This window comes from Mytilus californianus, unplaced genomic scaffold, assembly GCF_021869535.1.
Source record: "Mytilus californianus isolate M0D057914Y unplaced genomic scaffold, xbMytCali1.0.p SCAF_4, whole genome shotgun sequence".
NCBI classification, from domain to species: domain Eukaryota; kingdom Metazoa; phylum Mollusca; class Bivalvia; order Mytilida; family Mytilidae; genus Mytilus; species Mytilus californianus.
The window spans coordinates 35419884-35442843 of NW_026262690.1; the positions used below are offsets into that span (position 1 = coordinate 35419884).

Sequence of the window (22960 nt, forward strand, 5' to 3'; positions counted from 1 at the left end):
TTTTTTTATTTGATATTGTACTTTATATCATGTCCTCCGTATAAGTATATAAGTTTGTCTGTTCTAAATATTGTGGTATATAAATTTTGCAATTCTCAATAGATGTAAATGACTCATAAATCATTGGTACATGGGATTTGAGAGATAGTTGTTAATGATAACTTGCAAATAAATCACAAAATATTTCCATGCAAATAAGAAGGCCCATTGGTGGCCTTGGGCTGTTTTCTGCTCTTTGGTCTGGTTGTTGTCTCTTTGACACATTCCCCATTTCCATTCACAATTTTGAATAAAAATTTAATGAGGTCTTTATGGGAGAGATGGCTCAAATCAGGTTCTACTGTAAATATTTTTTCCCAATTACAATGAGAATTCGAAATTAGAAATTGAGTACAAGAACAATAAATCTCTTTCATTTTGTCTGAACATAAGACATTGCAAAATACCACATAAAATAGCAAGGTAAATACAAGTAATAGTATATTGTAAATTTGATCATATTGTAATTCATGAAAATGAAGTACCTTATCACTAGTGATATGTTTACCATAACTAAACTTTTCAAAAGTACTAGTAAAATTTATGTCACAATAGAGAAAGCTACATTAAAGAAGTGATTGATGTATAATTAAAATAGGTTTCAGATTCCCAAATAATATAATGTCTGTAGTTGAGAGAGACATTATAATATACTGGATACTTAATAGCTACAAAATATCATGTTGTTAAAGGTAATGTATATGGCAAAATAACCACTTGTGTATCTGAAAATCATCTGAACTGTTTGAAGAGGTCAAATATTTGATTGAAATTAGAATTTGAAGATTATTTTGCCAGGATGAGGATGAGAACCACCAGGTAGTACTGAACATCATACAAGACATGATGAAGAAAGGCCAGGAATCTCAAGATGTGTTTCTCGAACATTTTGGTAGACTGGGACTATTTGGTAGGGTCCAGTCCATAGCTGGTCCTATGGAGGAACAGGAAGGAGCTATAGCCATGGAAGAAAAGGTATATTTATTTTACTAAGAAAACATAAAGTCCTTTTATAAATTGGTCCAAAAAATATGTGTTTTTACAGTACTTCGACCCATCCAAATTTTTTGAGAGCCAACCCTAACTTTTTTCCTTGATAATTGGGCAAATTATATTTTCATTGGTATTGTTCTTGAAAACATAATTCTTTTTTGTTAAACTGTTAGCTGAATTTTTGGTTTGCCGATAAAAAAATTTGGCTAACCTACTGACAGGTGACGTTAAACACACAAATTTTTGGGAGCCTTTACCAATGAAACAGAAACACAGGTTGAATGTAACTGACACAAAAGATACATGTACTTGCAGTCAAATGTTATCATTTTCTCTTGTTAATGTTGGTTTATAAGTATTTTATTCAAGTAAAATCATAGGCAAATTAATTGATAATGAAATCTGTATTATGTGAAGAGGTTCTGTCAGAGGAACACATTCACCTGCAGGTAGAGCTAACAGTTTTCATAGGTTCCTAATATTTAGCTTAAAATGATGACTTTATTCATTTACTTTAGAGGATTTTGTATTTTTGTGCAAATGTTATAGTCAAAGTTTTGCTACAGATATGCTATATTAATAATATGAAATTGTAAGTTAAATTATCTGAAGTAAATGAAGGTACAAGGCTATTGCTAAATACATCTGCCAACATACACCATTAATGCATTCCTATGTATCTCCTATTTATCTAGAAAGTAGCTACCAACCTTGTTACGTCTGCTGCAACTATTTGAACTGTTTTGCAGGTCGAGGAAGATGGCTCATTAGAAGATGCTACAGAACTTGTACAGGGGAGACCATACCATTGGAGAGACTGGTGTATAGTACGTGGACGTGATTGTCTATATCTCTGGAGTGATGCTGCAGCATTAGAGCTGTCTAATGGTAGTAATGGATGGTTTAGATTCATATTAGACAGTAAATTAGCTACAATGTATTCTAGTGGTAGCCCAGAAGGAGGGTCAGACAGTTCAGAAAACAGAGGGGAGTTCTTGGAAAAATTACAGCGTGCTCGTAGCTTGATCAAAAGTGGAACTGTCAGCCAACCATTATTATCTCATCTTGGTTCACCAAGACTGGTGATTGGGAATTGGTCTTTGTCTTGTAAGAAAGAAGGAGAGTTACACATACATAATGCAGATGGTCAACAGGTTACTATAATATGTATATAATAGAATTACTCAATTTGAATGAAAATTCTGACTTTATGGAGTTATCAGTGAGGAATGGGATTTTCTTCTGATCAATAACTTTCTTATTGCTGAATTAAAGTAAGTTAATAGTTAATTGATTTTTTCCCAGTGATCACTATTTCACCTGTATTATAGATTAAATTACTGACATTAATGTAATACATCTTCACTTTCAAATTCCTGGTTGGAAATTAAGTAACAGATATTACGGCAGTAGATTCTAGCTATAAATGGTAGTTTTATTTGTGTATTTTTCTCTAATTTCAGTCCACCATTCTAAAGGAAGATGTGGCAGGATTTATATTTGAGTCAAATCGAGGTACAAAACACTCATTTACAGCAGAGACCTCCCTAGGAGCAGAGTTCTCAACAGGATGGGGAGGAAAGAAGAGTAAGAAATTTAAATCAAAGACAGAAGAAATAAAAACAAAGGTAATTACCATAAACACAATATGTGTACTGTTTCTTGTCTGTATTTATTTCACGAATTTAGAAAAAGAAAACTTTTATATTGGCCTTTATTTTTCTCACTATTTCATCATTATTGTGTTGCCTATCAGCTAGGATGGAGCAACACATAGGGATCACTTTCTTTCGTCTTGCGATGCCTGTTTCACACTTTATATCAATCCATAACTCATTGGAAACGACTTATCTGAATTCCACCAAACTAGCATACATTTTACTACAGTTGTGCATATGCTATTTTAGTTCTTGATCTGACTGATTATTGTGGTTTTTACTTACCAAAACATAGACTCAACCATTTATGCTGCCATCAGTTTGTTAGTCCGTCTGTTGATATAAGTTTCGCATCTCCTTGAAAATGACTGAACAGAATTCCACCAAACTTGCACGAATTATCAATAAAAACAGGACATGCAGCTATATTAAATTTTTATCCGAGTGATTTTTGGAGTTTTGAATACCAAAACATGGACTTTGCATTTGACACACATTTTCGTTGGAAGACTGACAGATTTAATATATATTAAAGAGATATCAGTATTTGTGTTGAAGCTAAATGACACGTTCTGTGCATTTGAGTGATTTTTGTTAAGCTGGATTTATATGAGGAAGATGGACTGCTAGTGAGTAACTAACAAAATGGTCTCTTATAAACAGATTTTTTGAATTGGAGAATTAAGCTGTCAACATAGGTTAATAATTGATTGTGCTTGTTTCAGGTGAAGAATCAAGCTCGGGATATCTACGAGCAATATTTCAGAGCAGCTGAAGCCATGCCTAGAGGTGTGGTAGCCAAGATTAGAGTCATTGTTCAACAGCTAGAGGCAGCTTGTGCCAAACAAATTAGTCAAGTAAAGGTTAGTTTCTATAGGAGGAGAACATTAGTTTTACTTTATACATAAAATGGTACAATCTCAAGTGATTTCAATCTATTGTTTTACTTTTAAAAAAAAGGTTGACACATCGTTATTGTTCAATGGAACTTTACTTATTAGTATAAGTTTATTTGATCTTCCTTAAATGCTTTTGTTGTAAAATTTATTCTAATTGCAATCCATTGATGATAATATTTACTTTTTATTCAATACTATAAAGTTTTGAAATTCTTTTTCAGTCCCCTGATGGTGAAGTAGCTTGGAGAGATGACATGAAGGCCTCATTTGAATCCTTGGTAGATTTACTGAAAGAAGAGCACACAGTATCCTCATATGAGCTGCATTCCAGTGGCCTTGTTCAAACACTTCTTAATATACTTAGTAATGTAAGTACAGTACATTCCGGTTATTTGCATAGCCTATTTGTCAGACAAAATTATGCAATAAAGCGGAGTATGCTTATATCCGAAATGCCAAATTACGGAGTCAAATAACATAGATAGAACAGATCAGTAAAGGAAATCCCTGAAGAAAGATGAACGTCTATAATCCAATATTACAACATATTGAATGTTGATTTATTCTAATAAAAGTTATATGTCTAGTGTCATACATGTTATTTTATTTTGTATTATTTCAATAAAGATTATAAACACATTTTGTTTTAGTTTATTTGCGTACCGACGTTTCCTTTACCAGTTTACCTGGGATACGAAAATAAATTTGTTCTAAAAATAGATTTGTTTCTATGACCCGTATGTACAATGTACATTGTTACGCTTTGATTAAAATAAACTGTTTAACAAAATTACACAGTTTATAATCATTTTAACAATAGATGTGTACTAAACTGCCTTTGATATACAATATTTACAGCTTGCAGAGTGAAGTAACACTGTTTATTTAACTTCGTTAGTTTCGTATATGCAAAGCAGTAATGGGGCCCTGTACGGGTTATTTGCTGGACATGAGTATTGAAAGTGAGAAAATATAATAATTAGAAGTAAATGCTCTTTTCAAAATATATTAAAATTAAATGATTGATGTATAAAATTCTTTAACCATATATAAATGCCCTGTAATATTTAACATAAATGCAGATCACCCCAAGCCCAATTACGAGAGTTTACATTGGATAATGATCGATAATTAGCAGGCGTTATTGTTTTTGAATTTCACCCCAAATGTAATCTATGGACAATGTTTGAAATCCAATCAATTATTTACACCTTTTTAGATAGAATGGTCAGTGTTTTTACAACAATTACCTGTTTGACATTTTTATGACCTCGAGGCTTAAAATAGAACATGGGAAACTTTACCTGTGTAGATATCGAGGTTTATTTTTAAATCAAATTCAATCATATAAACACGAAAGAAACTGTTTTAAAACTTTATTTGAATAACACAAAAGTAAATATGAAATAATAATGAAAATAATGATGCATTCAAGAAAAATATACTCACTAACTTGCCGTTTCCGGTCAAAAATTTCGACAGATTTAACCAAGCATATCTAGATGGCGATAATTTTCTATGCAATAAACCGAAAGGCCACTTGTAGAGCTATGCATATAACCGGACAATTTAACATTAGATGAATGGGAAATGGTTTTGTGCAGGAGAAAACTATGCAATTAACCGAATTATGCTATTAAGCGGTATGCAATTAAGTGGAGTCGACTGTAGTTCTTTTTTTTTTCCTTATTTTTGAATTGTTTTATGTGTCTGTAATTCATTAGTATATCCAATATACTCATTTAAAACCACTGAATGGATTTCAGTTATACTTGTACCAGTGAAAATGTCTTTTGTTTCAAGGTCAATTATGTAACATTTATTTCTGCATTGAACTTTATGAAGTAGGAAATTAAAATGCATGAATTAAAATAGGCACTGTCTTGTAAGGTTTCATTTCTTCACTATAATTAGTATTTTGTTTTGATCCCAATTTTTTTGTACATGTATTTTTAGTGGTTTTTTTTTTTATCTTTATTGTCTTTATGAGCAGAAAGCTTTGTATAACATTAATATGTAGATTACCATGTTTAGATCAATTTTGTGTAGTCCCTGTAAAATTTGATAGTTTGGAAATCATCAATAACTAGAAGACACCTATAACTAGGACAGATTTTAATTTCCTGTTCAGTGATTAAGCTCCATAATTTTTAACACAACTTTACTGTATCATAATGTATTAATAGTAGCTAATTTAGTAGTCAGGAAAGAAATTAATGAATTTTAAACTTAATTTCTTTGGAGAATTGAGTGCAAAGTTTAGAAGGTGGTTATATGACCAGGTATTGTCTTGGGAAAAACCTCCCATCGACTACAACATTAAATAACTGAACTAAAGCTGATGGATTGATATTGCAAAGTAAATGAAAAAGACTGAAATGTTCAAATCTTTCTTGGCACAGAAAACAAATCGACTTGAATACTCATTTTTGACTATAAATGTTCCTATTGATGTTATTCCAATGCACATCCAAAGCAGCTTAACTTTGATTTAATATCACATGTTTTTTTACACAGAATGTAGAGGATTCAGACAGTAAAGAGAGTAAGAAGAGGACAAAAGAAAGAATCAATATATTTAGGACAATCTTCCAGGACCAGGGAGAGTAAGTTCTTATTTTGATAAAATATTCTCAATATACATGTATATACACCAATTGTGTTAAAAGTGATAATGATTGGCTTGATTCATTTTCTTGATAATTCTTTTGATATTATCACAGATATTGTGACGGAAAAACTTTAAATCTAGAAATATATTATATCAGTTTGAAATGTTGGAATCAAGAAATTATTAGAATGGTAAAATATTTTCAATTATTTTATCAGCCAAAGGTTTTTTGAAAAAAATCATGAACAATGATGAGTGTAAACATTGTACAAATATAAGCCAAACAAATGCTTTATGGTAATGGAAACCTTTTTAGTTTTGCATGTCTAGCTATTTTGATGTTAACAGCTGTACTATTAGAATTTACATGTTAAAAGGAGCTGTAAATTAAAAGACAGGATCTTAGTTTACTTAAACACAGTTGTAGTATTACTGATAAGAGATATAATTTGTTTAAATACTTATAGTGATATTTTATAATTGAAGCTTATCAGAAGAAGGGTGAGCACTTAAGCTTATTCTACTTCTTTATTTATGCTACTTACAATTTTAGCTTGTATCATATTATACATAGGCTTATTTCCATTGAAATATGCATAGTAACTAGGGAAGGAATTCAGAATGAAAATTATCCCAGCAAATCATTTATGCTTTTGACAATACTAACATTTGAGACTTTCAACTATGTTGATATTTTGAATTACCTTCTTTGATTATATGTTATTTGAATGGAAAACTCTATAGCTTTTTAAAGTCAGGTTTCAACCCTTTAATAATTTTTATTTCGGTTTGTTGTAATGGTAATTTAAAATCAGTTAAATAAAAAGATATAAGAATAAATTTCAGTATATATGTATATAAGTTAAGTGTTTTGTTGAATATTTCTTTGTTGTCGTTGGAATTTGTTGAAAAAATATATCTGTGTAGTTCATTTTTCTGTACAACTTTTCATGTTCATATAAATATATATATTTCTAAGGGGGTATTCATCAATTTAAAAATAAAAGTAATTAATGAAACTAAAAATATCTGCTTTGACTTTCAATTTATTAGCTTTCCTTTCCTTGCCATAATTTGCATTAACTTAGCTGAAATTCATTTTATCAATATTTGGATCCAGTTGTTAAAAAAATTCATTCAATGATTAACATTTATCCATATGTTATTTGGTGTACAAAGACTTAACTACTAGATAAAGTATTCTTGATAACTTTACCTAGTGTCAAATTGTTATGAACAACTGAGTCCAGTTTTACATCTGTCATCATAGCTTATGAATTAAATGTATAGTAGCAGATCCAGAGGTTCAAGCCAATTTTTTTTTGTGACGTAATGGGACTGTTTCCGTGTATGTATTATAGGGTCTCACTGACATTTACCCCGCATCATTTTTCATTCTATTGTTTACATATCATTTTCATCCAAGTAGCAAACAAAATATTTCATTCATATTTTTGTTCTCTCAGCTTCATGATGTTATGTCAGGGGATCAAGCTGTGCACTTTCAAGTTGGCCTTTAGTGAAAAATATAAGAAAATTCAGAATTCTTGAAATGAATAATTTTACACAACTATTTTTAACTACTTACAATAACTGATGAATTTCCAAAGAGATTAGAAATAGAACAGGAACCCTTTTCATCTTTTCCCAACAACTGTCCCATTCTAACAATTTTCCTTTGGCGAAGTCTATAGATTGATTGGATTTTATTCTCCAAGAGGAGGTATGTGTGGGTTCCCCCCCAAACTCCACTGAATCTGCTACTGATGTATACTCTTATAATAGTGTACATAAATTGTTATGTTGGTGTAAGAAGTAACAAAAATATTTTATTGATATGTTCTTTTATTGTGTAAACAAAATAGACAACACAAAGACAGCACACATTCATATTTCACAGTTCTTCGATAATATACTTAAATTTGTAATAAGATTAAGAAGACTGAACGGTCTGGTGCCTGAGTAATGCATAATTGACAAAAATATCTAGTTGATATAGTATAGTGATACATTACCACCAATGTAAGCTTTTAACAAAACTATATTGTTACAGGTTAACTCCAGCTATAGCACTTGTAAGAAAGCTGATATCAGTCCTTGAATCTATAGAAAAGTTACCTGTGTATAGTTATGATTTACCTGGTTCAGGTTATGGACTACAGGTATGTAAATTACCTGTGTATAGTTATGATTTACCTGGTTCAGGTTATGGACTACAGGTATGTAAATTACCTGTGTATAGTTATGATTTACCTGGTTCAGTATGTGAATTTCTTTTAAGTTGTTTATTATTATCTAATTGTTCTGTTGATATTCGATTAAAAGTCAATCTGCTGATATGTTGGTTGACGTTTTCGTTTCAGAAATCTAAGACCAGCTTTGACCCTCTTATAAGTCGGATGATTTTTGCCATTTCTCATGTAGAAGAAATTGGTTGGTGCATTTCTGCAGCTGTCAAAATGGGTTATCTCTCTTACTAAAATTAAGGCCACTTTATTTTTTCTGTACAAACCCTCACTGTGTAATTTGTACTTCCACAATGTGCAGTTGTTTATGTTTCATGGATCAATGATTTTATCAGTATGACTAAATATCAAAAGCCGACAAAAAAGAGGCAACAACCATGAACTGTAACAAAACATAGCTTTCCTTCTTTACATTTTCATTACTGTGTAATATTTTTTTAGATTGAAAAATTCATACTCCTTATTAAAAGAAATAAAAGGTATCACAAGGACACTAATTGATTGATTAAAGGGGGTTTACCTTCTGAAAACTTATCATATACTTCCGATAAAAGTTTGTACACCTAATGAACAGGCATTTTCTTCCTCAATACACGTCATTGCCTGCATTTTTGTTTTCAGATGTTGACAGGTATGTATACTCTGTGATGCATTTTTGTATTCATGGCTCATCAACTCCTGCTTATGGAAAACTTATATATTCTAAAACATTATGACCATTTATGAAATGTTTGTCACATTTTGCCCAGGAACTATAATTCCGAGTACCTTGAAAATTTTGTATCATCATTCATGTGAGCATGCTATACTATGTCTTCACATCCATTGCTCTTCAACTTCCTGTTGATCTAATACTTATAGATGGGTTATCATTTGTGAGCAGTACCTTGTAATAAATAAAACTTGTTAAATCAATGTGTCCTGACATTAAAATCTCTGTAGCATCCAATAAATACAGCTTCAGTGAAATTTAATGATTTTTGTTTATTGCAGATCTTAACCAGGAGAATCCGATTCCGATTAGAAAGGTCATCAGGTGACACTACTTTGCTAGATAGAAGTGGTTGTAACCTGAAGATGGAGCCACTTACAAACGTAGCCTCACTAGAAAGATATTTACTGAAAATGGTGGGTTTAATTAGTAGATATATTAAGCATACTTTTTTCTCCATCATGAAAAACATTGTAAGTGGAAAACATGAAGGAAACTATACTGTCATTCTTAAAAGTATAAAGTTCATTTCAAATTTCCACCTGATTAAAATGGCTGAATATTCAATACTTTGAATTCATTATTATTCATAGATTCTGTTGGTTATGTAAACCACAAATTTAAATGTTCAATGAAGAATTAATTTTTTATACGCTTGTATACAGATTTTTGCAAAACCAAAAAATCAAATATGCACAAAAATACAATTTTTACTTAATCCACAAAAAATTGGTACCCAAGAAAAAATATGGTTTCTCATGACTGGAAATGTAAGTGAAAAAAGGTTCTGAAATTTATCACTTCATCAACAATCAGAAACAGAAGTTTAATGATTGAAATGTTAGAATTCATAATTACAGTTAACTCTCGTTGTCTCGAACTCGGTTGACTCGAAATTTCGGATGAGTCGAAGTTTTCACGTGGTCCCGAGCTTTGTTCCATATAAATGTATGTATTTCGACTCCTGATGAGTCGAAATTGGATGAGTCGAAATTTCGGTTGAGTTGAACTAAATTTACGGTCCCAAGGTAAACAAAAGCATTCAAAATTCATTATTTATCTCGAACTAATACACATATGTCAAAACATGACCTCCGGGATTTAAATGGATTGAAGAGTTAATCTGACAATACACGTGTAATTCAATTTCCGGTCACTGACCACTGTATTGATTTATGACATGCTATTTCCACGAGTGTTTACCTAAGATTATCTTTTATAAAAATTTTATAAATAATTAGTGATACATTGTTAATGTTCATGAAAAAGTATTTAAAATCTTTACAAAAACAATTAATCGTGATTTACACTGATGCGCTTGGATGTGTATAAAGTGGGGAATAAGATTTCCATTGGTGATCACCTAAAAACTACTCAATCGGCGTCTTTAATCTTGTATTTTCTTTTGAAAAGAAAGAGTGAGATGAAAGAAAACGAAGAGAAATCTAAATTTTCTAAAATCTCTTGTATCCGAGAATAAACAATTTTGTCTACTTTAAATGACCTAAATAACGCTAAGAACGATTGGAAAATTACTCTCTCGGATAAAAGCCATAGGAAAAAATTGTAACTGAAACAACTGAATAAGTAAAAATAATGTTATTATAATAATAATAATGAAAGACCATGACATACAAATACATCGATCTGATACCAGAATATCGATCCCCTTTCCATATTCATCCGGATTTGTTGTAGCTTTACCAAGCTAAGCAAGAGTTGTGTCCCTAGGTCTATCAAACTTCCGGTTTTCGTTTGAGTCGAACTACGTGTATCTCGAAATATTTCTCTGGTCCGGCTGACTTCGAGATAACGAGAGTCGACTGTATATGTATTCAAATTATCTTTATTTCTTTGAATTTAAATGACTTGTTTTTGACAGGTTGCCAAACAGTGGTATGATTATGACAGACAAACATTTACTTTTGTGAAGAAGTTAAAGGAAGCTGTGTCATCCATTACATTTACCTACCAGGGTGACTTTGATGAACATGGATTAATGTACTGGATAGGTTCTAATTCAAAGTAAGTATTAAAGTATTTCAAAGATGGATTTATTTCCAATGTTTCTTTCAACTATATGTTCTTTAAAGATTACAAATAAACATAGTATAATATCTATAAGTTATATTCCTTGAAATAAGCAAAGTTCAATAATTCAAAGTGATAATTTTAGACAGATTTTGACATTATATAACAACCCTAAAAACATAAAAGATTACTTTTAACATGATAAACTATATTATCTGTAGAAAAACAATATTCAGACTCCTGCTATATATATATAAATATGTTTTCACCGCATTGCAACTCCTTTCACTTTTTACTGAAAAAGCTAGGCAAAAAGTATAGAATAGATTACTGAAAACTCATTTTTATGATGAAAAGCAATTATTTTACAAAATAATGTTTTCTTTCAGAACAGCCTATGAGTGGGTAAATCCTGCACATTATGGCTTGGTCGTAGTGACATCATCTGAAGGAAGAAATCTTCCATACGGTAAATTGGAAGACATACTGAGCAGGGATAGTGCTGCTCTCAACTGTCATACAAATGATGACAAGTAAGTTATCTGTCAATTTACCTGCACTAAATAACAAGAAAATACTGAGCAGGAATAGTGCTGCCATCAACTGTCTTACAAATGATGACAATGTCCCAGGAGCCTGTGCTTTGGTGGTTGTCTTTGGTTCATGTCTATCATATTTGTTTTTCGTAAATTGTTTTGTTATAAATTAGGCCGTTAGTTTTCTTAATTGAATTGTTTCATATTTTTCATGTCGGGGCCTTTTATAGCCGACCACACGGTATGGGTTTTTATACGACCGCAAAAAAATTTTGTGGTCGTATATTGGTATGACGTTGGCGTCGTCGTCGTCGTCCGGCGGCGGCGTCGTCGTCGTCGTCGTCCGGCGTCGTCGTCCGAATACACATTGGTTTTCGCACTCTAACTTTAGTTTAAGTGAATGGATCTTTTTGAAATTTGACCATAAGGTTAAATACCACAAAAGGAAGGTTGGGATTGATTTTGGGGGTTATGGTACCAACAGTTAAGGAATTAGGGGCCAAAAAGGGGCCAAAAATAAGCATTTTATAGTTTCCAGACAATAACTGTGGAACGGTGTATGGATCTCTCTGAAATTATACTACAAGTTTCCATACCACAAAGGAATGGTTAGGATTTGCTTTGGGGGGTTATGGCTCAAACCGTTTAGGAATTAGGGGCAAAAAAGGGGGAAAAACAAGGTTGTCCTGGTTAATGGACAAATACTTTAGTACAAAACATAATTTAAAGCAGTGTAAGGGAGATAAATCAAATACATCATTGAAATTATCTCCCTTACACTGCTTTTAAATTATGTATAAAGTAATGGTTAATGAACAATAAAGATAATCTGAAACAGTGTAAGGGAGGTAATCCAAATACAACGTTTTGGTTACTTCCCTTACACTGCTTTTAAATTATGTTTAAAGAAATGCATATTTATAAAGGAAGACCAGTAAAAATATCTGCAAATGTTGCATCTTTTTTTTTTTACAAAAAATCCATATGAAAGATTTGACACTATATTTTTATTAATTCTATTATAAAATAGATTAAGTTAGCACTATGGTAAATTTAAATGGGTAATTATGGTTGCCAACTCCATTGGAAATTTGAATTGAGATTATGACCATATCTTGAGGGAAAGAATTTTTTTTGGGGAAAAAGGGGGGGGATAAAAAGAAATTGTGGGGGGCCAATTTTTTCTCATTTCAGATTTCAGAAATTAAAAAGAATTATTCTTCAAATATTATTTTTTTTTCAAATTTCAAATATTGAAAAATTTCAAGAAGTAATCTTTAATTGCACAGTATGGCGTATTAGATTTGTAAAATCTTTGATCACATTTATTTATTTGTCATGCCGAATCTAACAGTGTATTTAGATTTTTAATTTTTGGTCCAGTTTTCAAATTGGTCTACATTAAGGTCCAAAGGGTCCAAAATTAAACTTTGTTTGATTTTAGCAAAAATTGAATATATGAGGTTCTTTGATATGCTGAATCTAAACATGTATTTCGATTTTTGATTTTTGGCCCAGTTTTCAAGTTGGTCCAAATTGGGGTCCAAAATGAAACTTTGTTTGATTTCAACAAAAATTGAATATATGGGGTTCTTTGATATGCTGAATCTAACCATGTATTTAGATTTTTTATTTGTGGACCCCGTTATCAAATTGGTTCATATTGAGGTCAAAAGGGTCCAAAATTAAACTTTGTTTGATTTCATCAAAAATTGAATTATTGGGGTTCTTTGATATTCCAAATCTAACGGTGTATTTAGATTTTTAATTTTGGGTCCTGTTTTTTAAATTGGTCTACATTAAGGTCCAAAGGGTCCAAAATTAAACTTAGTTTGATTTTAACAAAAATTGAATTCTTGGGGTTCTTTGAAATGCTGAATCTAAACATGTGTTTAGATTTTTGATTATGGGCCCAGTTTTCAAGTTGGTCCAAGATAGGGTCCAGTATTTAAACTTTGTTTGATTTCAACAAAAATTGAATATATGGGGTTCTTTGATATGCTGAATCTAAACATGTATTTAGATTTTTGATTATGGGCCCAGTTTTCAAGTTGGTCCAAATTGGGGTCCAAAATGAAACTTTGTATGATTTCAACAAAAATTGAATATATGAGGTTCTTTGATATGCTGAATCTAACCATGTATTTAGATTTTTTATTTGTAGGCCCCGCTATCAAATTGGTTCATATTGAGGTCAAAAGGGTCCAAAATTAAACTTTGTTTGATTTCATCAAAAATTGAATTATTGGGGTTCTTTGATATGCCAAATCTAACCGTGTTTTTAGATTTTTAATTTGGGTCCCGTTTTTTAAATTGGTCTTCATTGAGGTTCCAAAATTAAACTTAGTTTGATTTTAACAAAAATTGAATTCTTGGGGTTCTTTGATATGCTGAATCTAAACATGTGTTTAGATTTTTGATTATGGGCCCAGTTTTCAAGTTGGTCCAAGTTGGGGTCCAAAATTAAACTTTTTTTTATTTCAACAAAAATTGAATATATGGGGTTCTTTGATATGCTGAATCTAACCATGAATTTAGATTTTTTATTTGTGGGCCCTGCTATCAAATTGGTTCATATTGAGGTCAAAAGGGTCCAAAATTAAACTTTGTTTGATTTCATCAAAAATTGAATTATTGGGGTTCTTTGATATTCCAAATCTAACCGTGTATTTAGATTTTTAATTTTAAGTCCCGTTTTTTAAATTGGTCTACATTAAGGTCCAAAGGGTCCAAAATTAAGCTTAGTTTGATTTTAGCAAAAATTGAATTCTTGGGGTTCTTTGATATGCTGAATCTAAACATGTGTTTAGATTTTTGATTATGGGCCCAGTTTTCAAGTTTGTCCAAGTTGGGGTCCAAAATTAAACTTTGTTTGATTTTAACAATAATTGAATATATGGGGTTCTTTGATATGCTGAATCTAACCATGTATTTTGATTTTGGACATTGGACCATAATAGGTAAATTAAAAAAATTCAAGTTCTTAGACCACATTCTTTCTGTGTCAGAAACCTATGCTGTGTCAAATATTTAATAACAATCCAAATTCAGAGCTGTATCAAGCTTGAATGTTGTGTCCATACTTGCCTCAACTGTTCAGGGTTCGACCTCTGCGGTCGTATCAAGCTGCGCCCTAGCGAAGCATTTTATTCTCATTGTTGAAGGCTGTACAGTTGCCTATAATTGCTTACATCCATTTCATTTGAACTTTGGTGGATAGTTGTCTCATTGGCAATCATACCACATCTCCTTATTTTTATACAAGTAAGTTGTCTGTCGATTAAACTGCACTAAATAACAAGAAAATACTGACCAGGGATAGTACTGTCCTAATCTGTCATACAAATGATAAGTTAGTTATCTGTCAATTTACCTGCACTAGATCAAGAAAATACTAAGCAGGGAAAGTACTGTCCTAACCTGTCATACAAATGATAAATAAGTTACCATCAGTACACCTGCTCTTAATTTGAGAAAGCACAGCACAGGGATAGTGTTGTCCTCAACTGACATACAAACAATGTTAAGTAGGCTGTTTGTTTTCTGTTTTAATGCCTCCACCGTAGCGGAGGGGGCATTAAGTTTTACCCTTGTCCGTCTGTAAGTACGTCCCAAAATTGGTTTCCATTCTAAAACTTTAGTTTGCCTCAACCAAATGTTATGAAACTTATACACAATGTTTATTACCACAAAACACAGATCAAGTTTGAATTTTGGTGGCGTCACTTTTACCGTACTAGAGTTATGCGCTTTACAAATGAAAAAATTCCTAAAATATTTGTTTCTGTTCTTTAACTTTAGTTTGTCTCAACCAAATGTTATGAAACTTATGCACAATGCTTATTACCACAAGACTCAGATCAAGTACAAATTTGGGTAGCGTCACTTATACAGTTCTTGAGTTATATCCCTTTATAACGTTATATTCAAGCGGGGGCATCATTTGTGTCCCATGGACACATTGCCCATTTATGTTTCATATTATGTCATCATAATGCCTTTTATAACTTTAATATACAGTATGGGTTTTGCTTATTGCCGAAGGGTGTATGGTGACCTGTACTTGTTGACATCTTTTTGTTTTAGTTGTAGGTAGTTGTCTGATTAGCAAATATACCACATCTATTTATTTTTATTTTTTCTGAAAATGTTATTTGATGTTGTTTGTGAACAGAGTATTTTATATTATTTTGTAGGAAAGCATGGTTTGCAATTGACTTAGGAGTATGGTTAATTCCCTCTATGTATACCATCAGACATGCTAGAGGATATGGCAGGTATAAGAGTATTACTATTGCATAGTGTTGTATACTGTAAATTCAGAAATTGTTTCGTGCATTTATTATTGTAATTTTTAAAGAATGAACAAAAATTTGAGTATAATTATTGCGATTCTATGAAAAGCTACATACAAATATATGTATTTGATATAAGAATGCGAGTTCTTATTATTGTGATATTCAAGTAGTTGCATTATTCGCATTAATAAAAACCTCGCAATAATTTCTGAATTTATAGAATACAGTCTTTTTATAGTGTAAATGTATAGCTTGTGTAGTTAAAACAGATAACTATAGGTCCTAGAATAGAACATTAAAGCTCTAAAAAATATTGTCTGGTCTGAATCAATAATTGTTCAAGTTTCTTCAAAGTTTAATTGTTGAAAAATAAAAAAGATTTTGTACTGAAAATAAAGGCTGTAGAACTGTATTTTTACAAGGGTTACATTTAAGTCTGCTTATTACGATTTTGTGTAAATCAAAGCTTATTTTATACAATTTCAGATCTGCACTGAGAAACTGGGAGTTACAAGTGTCAAAAGATGGTACCACCTGGATAACATTGAGGAAACACAAAGATGACAATACTCTCAATGAACCTGGGTTAGTTTATGCTAGTTAAGATTTCTAAAACTTCTTCAGATATATGCAGGAAATTCAATAATTTATCAATGTTTAATTGTTTAATAGACTGAAAACCTTTGCAGTAATAAGTTTGAAAAAAATAACCCCCATAGATAGACTACCTGTCTTGAAGACTACTTTTGTGTGACAGAAGAGAATGAGATGGTCTCTTTTGACAGGTTAAAATATTTAATATATTGCCAAATATTGCTCGTAAAATTAAAAGTTGTTTTTTTGTTGCAGGTCAACAGCCTCATTTGCCTTAACTTGTTCAGACGACGAACCTCAGGGATGGAGACATATCAGAATACAGCAGACTGGGAAGAATGCTAGCGGACAAACTCATTATCTATCATTATCTGGTTTTGAAATCTACGGAACTGTTACTGGTGTTTGTGATGATTTAGGTAAGTGCAAGGTTCAAAAGGTTGAAGATTTGGGTCACTAACACATCACTGCTTGAAACATCTGGAACAGTCATGCTATTTATGAGGATTTAGGTAACTACTGGGGTCAATAGGTCAGAAGGTCGAGATTGGAATCAGTGAATGATAGTATAAATCTTATTGCCTGTCTTTACATTAAAACCATTAAAAGAAATATTCTAAATGAAAGGGTTTGTAGTCTCACATGAATAAGGCACAACCCAGTTAGGTCTTTTTTATTTTGATAAGGGTAATTCTTGGGATATATATAGACTAAAGTATTTTAAAAAATCTCCATCTTTTGTATGCATATAATTTATAGGCAAGGCTGCTAAAGAAGCGGAAGCTAACATGAGAAGATTGAGAAGAATTATAAGGACTCAGACATTGAGACAGATGGTTCCTGGAGCCCGAGTTGTTCGTGGCATGGACTGGAAATGGAGGGATCAGGATGGTAATCCTTCAGGTGAAGGCACTATCACCAGTGAATTAAGAAATGGTAAGTACCATGTCCATATATATATCTTTTGATAATATAACAACATAAAAGGCATATGAAATGACTGAAAAGTTAGTTAAAGGCTGGTTGGATATATGTGAAGTTTTAATATGTAATGGTTAGACGTGACATTTATTTTGCTCAGCTGACATAAAACTAGAACATTCAGAAATATTACTGTGTATTCATTAATATTCATGGGATACCAATTTCTGTGATTTTTGTGGGTTCAGGTAAACCAAGAATTTCAATGTTCAACAAAGAACAAATTTTCTATACACTTGTATGCAGACTTTGGCAAAACCATGAAATCAAACAATTTGTCCACAAAAATATCTGAATCCACAGTACATCAGAATTCTGTGTGATAAAACATTGGTATACATAATAAGTTCTTACAGAAGTTTAAACATTCATTTATTTATAAGAATGATATCAAAATAATATTTGTAACAAGTACACAATTTACCATGACACAAATCTGTAACAATCTTTAGTACTTCATAAGGTGTTCTGTCTCTTTTAAGTCCACACATTGATGCACACATTTTATACTGATATGATAATAAACTAGTCATTTTTTAAGTACACTTATATTCCATGTTAAATTTTTTATCAGGATGGATTGATGTAACATGGGATGCTGGAGGAACTAACTCATACAGAATGGGAGCTGAAGGCAAATATGACCTTCAACTTTCACCTAACCATGACCCACAGAATCTCAGACCTGTACCTGTCAGACAGGACAAAGGAAGTCTTAAAGTGAAAACACATGGTGTGTCAGTTTCTGATAAAATTAAGGTAAATATTCATTAGTATTTATCTTTAGTAGCATCTTTTCATGCTCTGGCATTCACTGAAATTTTATTCTCTCCAGTTATCAAACAAATAACATGCATGTTATTGTCAAATTTGACTTCTAAACATTAATTGAATGATTGATGTTTCCCAAGTTTCCATTAGTAAGTACTTTTAAAAAATACAATAGATTCAACAAAAATATAATTACAAGAAATGATCCAATTAAAAACAAGATCTATAGCCTGCATAGCACATGTCACTATTGTCAGTTAACCATTTTAGGACCAAAATTTTGCCCCTTGACAAAAATTCTAGATTCAGAACTTACTTACATACCAACACACAATAATATATAAAGAACAAAATTCATGTTTTTAAGTGTTTTTCTTTTTCGCATTTATTGTCTGAAATTTATCCCCTTGTGTGAAATTTCAAAAGTGTTTATATTACAGATGTAACAATAATATATAACAGTGAAATAACTACAACAAGGAATTGAAGAGAAAGTATATGTTCTTCTGTGTACCATTGTATTTACAGCAGTTTATCAGAATAAAGTATATATAATGATCCACTAATTTGGTATTTCCATAATAATAATTAGATAAATTAGATTAAAAAAAACTCAAAAAATCCTTGTTTGATATGTTTACACGTTGTAAAGACAGAATACAAGGTTCATCAACCACAAGGACGGGAATGTTTAACAAATATCCAAAAACAAACTGTATGTGTATCATGTCATACGTTGATGAGTTGACTATGTGTTAATAGGTTAGTGTGTTGACAAGTAGGAAGAGTAGTTCTACTCCAAGTTTGACAGATGTAGAGGAAAATAAACCATCTGTAGCCAGCACAGAACAAGCTTCATCAGCTGAAAATTTGACTTCTAAAGTGAAATCTGTAAGTGTTTAAATCTCTGCTTTAGTTACCCAGAAACTTTTACAGTGAAATCAGTAAATGTTACTATCTCTGCTGTAGTTACAGAGAAACTTCTTAAGTTAAACCTGTAGGTTTTACAATCTCTATTGAACTATTTTTTCTTTAGATTGTATTCCAATTTACCATCTCTTTATTAAGCCTATTTTAGCCAAATTTGGAATTTTCCAGTTGAAGGACTGGGACAAATGAACGTTTTAAAGTGTATTTTAGGCTTACTGTTATTTTATTTGAATTTTGTACAAAAAAAGTCCAAAGAAGTCAATTATGTGTGACCTGAAATTTTATAAACCTAACAGTCAAACTCCTAGACTGATGATTGTAAAAATTGTTGTAACAGTTTTGAATAGAATAAAGGTAGACTCAAAAGTATATAAACATGTTAAAATATTTTGATCAGATGTAACAAAAAATTGCATGAATGATGCCTCTAACATTTTCTATTCAAAAGAATCATACATTCATGTCCCTGTTTTGCAGATGGCTCAGAATCTCAGTGATAACCTTGTCAATCTTGCCAGTTCCAATCGTCTGATGGGAAGTGTTGAAGAAGATAACAATTGTAATATCCCTAGAGAACAGTTTGTTGTGGCTCATCGTAGTAATAGATCAGGGGAGGTTACTCTGTCAGAATTTGCTACCTTATTAGAGGCAGACAATGAAGATGAAGTGAAAGGAGCAGAAGGAGGCCAGCCTGTAGATAATATATCTGTCACTACCACACAACATAACAAGGAAAACAAACGTCCAGAATCACAGACAAGGAGTTCCCCAACCAATCCCATGAGTGTTAGTGTACCTAATTTGCCAACCAGTATGGAACAGACGGTCAGTTTGTTGGAATCCTTTGCAGCTGTAGCCAAGAGAAATCTAGGAACTGTGGGAATGAATAATAGGAGTAACAGTATAAGATTAGCCTCACAAAATGCTATCAGTATGTGTTTATCAGTAATCATACCCAATCTTCTAATTTTATTTTGAAAATGCTGTTTGAACTATCGAAAAAAAATGTTTTGCATGTAAGATACCAAACAAGAACATAAGAGAAGAAGCTTGAATATGGAGCCTAAACTGTATCTATAAAAAAGACAAGAAATTGAAAAAATGAAAAAAAAAAACATAATAAAGTATCATTAGATGACATATTTCAATGTTCATAATGTGTTGATAGTGAAAGAATTATTATACTTGACATAAAAATGCAATTCTGTTAATGATTTCAAAGTTTTATCAATAAATTAACTGAAGAACATCAGAATGTAAGCTGACACTTAGTAGAATTAACAAGGAATGCTGACACTTTCTATTACCCCTTTTCTTCAATGTCTGCTTTTGTAAATACATCAATAAATTTACAAAATGTCTTTATGGTCTGAGAGATTAGATAAATGTTTGTTTTAAACATGTCTAATTTTATGCAGGTAATCTTCTGAGTACTGCACAGAGTTATCCTAGCTTGACAACAAATAGTGCTGCCACCTCTAACACCTTGACAACGACCCAGACCATGGCTAATGTGACCTCTCTAAGCCAGGCTCTGACACGTAGTCTAACCTCTACATCTAGTGAGAGTGACAATGAGTTTTTAGAAACAAGTAGGGCTACAAATCTTTTGGCAGAATTAGAAGATGAAGAAGATTTACCTGTACCTGATGAAGATGATGATGAAAATGATGAAGAAAATGAGGATGATGAACTTTATGAAGATGTACTGGTAAGTAGAAGTTTGATAGATTTGATGAAAAAGATTAAATGAAGATAAATCTGTTCACATGAGTACTTAGATTGAAGGGTGCTGGAAATGGTATGAATAAGTAGAAGATACCAAGAGGGGAATCAGAATCTGAAATCAATTAAAGAAAGACAATGTCAAGAACACAAATACAAAAACTCAATAGTCTTCAAAACATTACACACAAAAATAAAGATTGTGGGACCATACTAAAAAGAAGGAATGAACTTGGAGAGAACAAGTTCTTATTTAAGACTAACTTGTGTCATTGGTCATGAGGATCATTAAATGCAAAAATCCTATAATAAATGATATTTAATGATAAGCGATAAACAAGATGAAGAGGAGGATAGAAGTGTGAAAATAACAGATGGAACATATCCATGTTCCACACAGATATTAAGTCATATCCATAAAACTCCTCAATAACCATAATGAAAACAAAATTGTAGTAAGAACATTTGTATCTTAGATATAGGAAGATGTGGTATGAGTGCCAATGAGACAACTCTCCATCCAAGTTACAATTTATAAAAGTAAACCATTATAGGTCAAGGTGCGGCCTTCAACACGGAGCATTGGCTCACACCGAACAGCAAGCTATAAAGGGCCCCAAAAAATTACTAGTGTAAAACCATTCAAACGGAAAAACCAACGGTCTAATCTATATAAAAACGAGAAACGAGAAACACGTATGAACTACATAAACAGACGACAACTACTGTAATCAGATTCCTGACTTAGGACAGGTGCAAACATTTGCAGCGGGATTAAACGTTTTAATGGTACCAAACCTTCTCCCTTTTCTGAAACAATAGTATAACATCACAACATAGAAAAACACGCTATAAAATATCAATTGGAAGGCTTAACTCCTTCCAATTAACCAGTCTTCTCTGCAAACTTCTGTTATGAAGCAGACTATATGTGGTATACAAACTATTCATTAAAAAACCATTGTCTTTAAAGCAGATCATGAAGTTAAATGATAGTTGTTGCTTCTTTGCGTTTTCTTGTGAAACCCTGGCATACTTCTTACGACTACTTGACATTTTTATTTGATTGAAGAAAATGCATTTTTGTAGTAGCTCCTTAAATTTTATATTCTTAAAATTTTGCTTTAAACTTATTATTAAGCTGTAGTATTAGCTTGTTAAAAAAATGGAAAGCTTATACTATATTTGAAGCAATTCAACCTATATTTTAGGAGGAAGAAGATCTTGAAATGAGAGGAGAGAGACGAAAAACATGGGATGATGAGTATGTTCTTAAGAGACAATTCTCTGCACTGATTCCAGCATTTGATCCAAGACCTGGTAGAACTAATGTTAATCAAACTCAGGACTTTGAAATACCAACTCCAGGTAAGGCCCTTTGATTTTCATTGTCAGTTAGAGAAGAAGGGTGTTTATACAGATATTTGGTTACTGATGTTAATACTTTTCCATTTGATAGTCCTAACAATCCAAAATATAGCCAGGCATTAAAGTACCAATACGTATTCACAAAATCACATAAGAGTGAAACCAAAATGGCAGATAAATACAAAGCATGTATACATGTTACAAGCTTTCTAGGAACTCAACACAGTGTTACTGTTAACTCAATTTAATCTTTGAATATAATTTTTGTAGGTAAAGAGCCAGCTCAGGCCCCAGAGAATGTCTATCCTCTACAACAACCAAAACTCGTACTGTCTTTCAAAGCTCCTTGTCTTCCAGGGGTAAGTTTACATTCTAGGTGTGGAGCAAATGTCACATAATATTTTTCAGCAAATTTTACAAAAACAAAGCTTCTCGTGATTTTAAAATTTTTCTATAATATGAATTGATATCCAAATAGCTACTCGTAAATTGAAACTTACTAATATGCCCAAACAATATTCTTCACTAATATCATAGGATAAGTATTAAGTTTGTTTGGTTTTTTTCA

General features: G+C 31.8%; 1 protein-coding gene across 4 annotated transcripts in view; it reads left to right on the plus strand.

Moving 5' to 3' along the window:
* LOC127698215 (E3 ubiquitin-protein ligase HECTD1-like) overlaps nt 1-22960 on the plus strand; it is a 58171-nt gene that overhangs the window by 16822 nt on the left and 18389 nt on the right. The window contains exons 11-31 of one of the 4 annotated variants that reach the window (XM_052201562.1): nt 838-1014; nt 1782-2186; nt 2496-2660; nt 3416-3553; nt 3811-3957; nt 6107-6195; nt 6687-6701; nt 8254-8419; nt 9440-9574; nt 11041-11183; nt 11579-11722; nt 15922-16002; nt 16510-16608; nt 16873-17036; nt 17377-17553; nt 18173-18357; nt 19132-19260; nt 19777-20230; nt 20718-21010; nt 22236-22392; nt 22663-22751. In XM_052201562.1, the coding sequence (XP_052057522.1) occupies nt 838-1014; nt 1782-2186; nt 2496-2660; nt 3416-3553; nt 3811-3957; nt 6107-6195; nt 6687-6701; nt 8254-8419; nt 9440-9574; nt 11041-11183; nt 11579-11722; nt 15922-16002; nt 16510-16608; nt 16873-17036; nt 17377-17553; nt 18173-18357; nt 19132-19260; nt 19777-20230; nt 20718-21010; nt 22236-22392; nt 22663-22751 (3552 nt within the window). The remainder of the gene's footprint in view (nt 1-837; nt 1015-1781; nt 2187-2495; nt 2661-3415; nt 3554-3810; nt 3958-6106; nt 6196-6686; nt 6702-8253; nt 8420-9439; nt 9575-11040; nt 11184-11578; nt 11723-15921; nt 16003-16509; nt 16609-16872; nt 17037-17376; nt 17554-18172; nt 18358-19131; nt 19261-19776; nt 20231-20717; nt 21011-22235; nt 22393-22662; nt 22752-22960) is intronic. The other 3 variants (XM_052201565.1, XM_052201564.1, XM_052201566.1) reach the window with 3 other exon arrangements.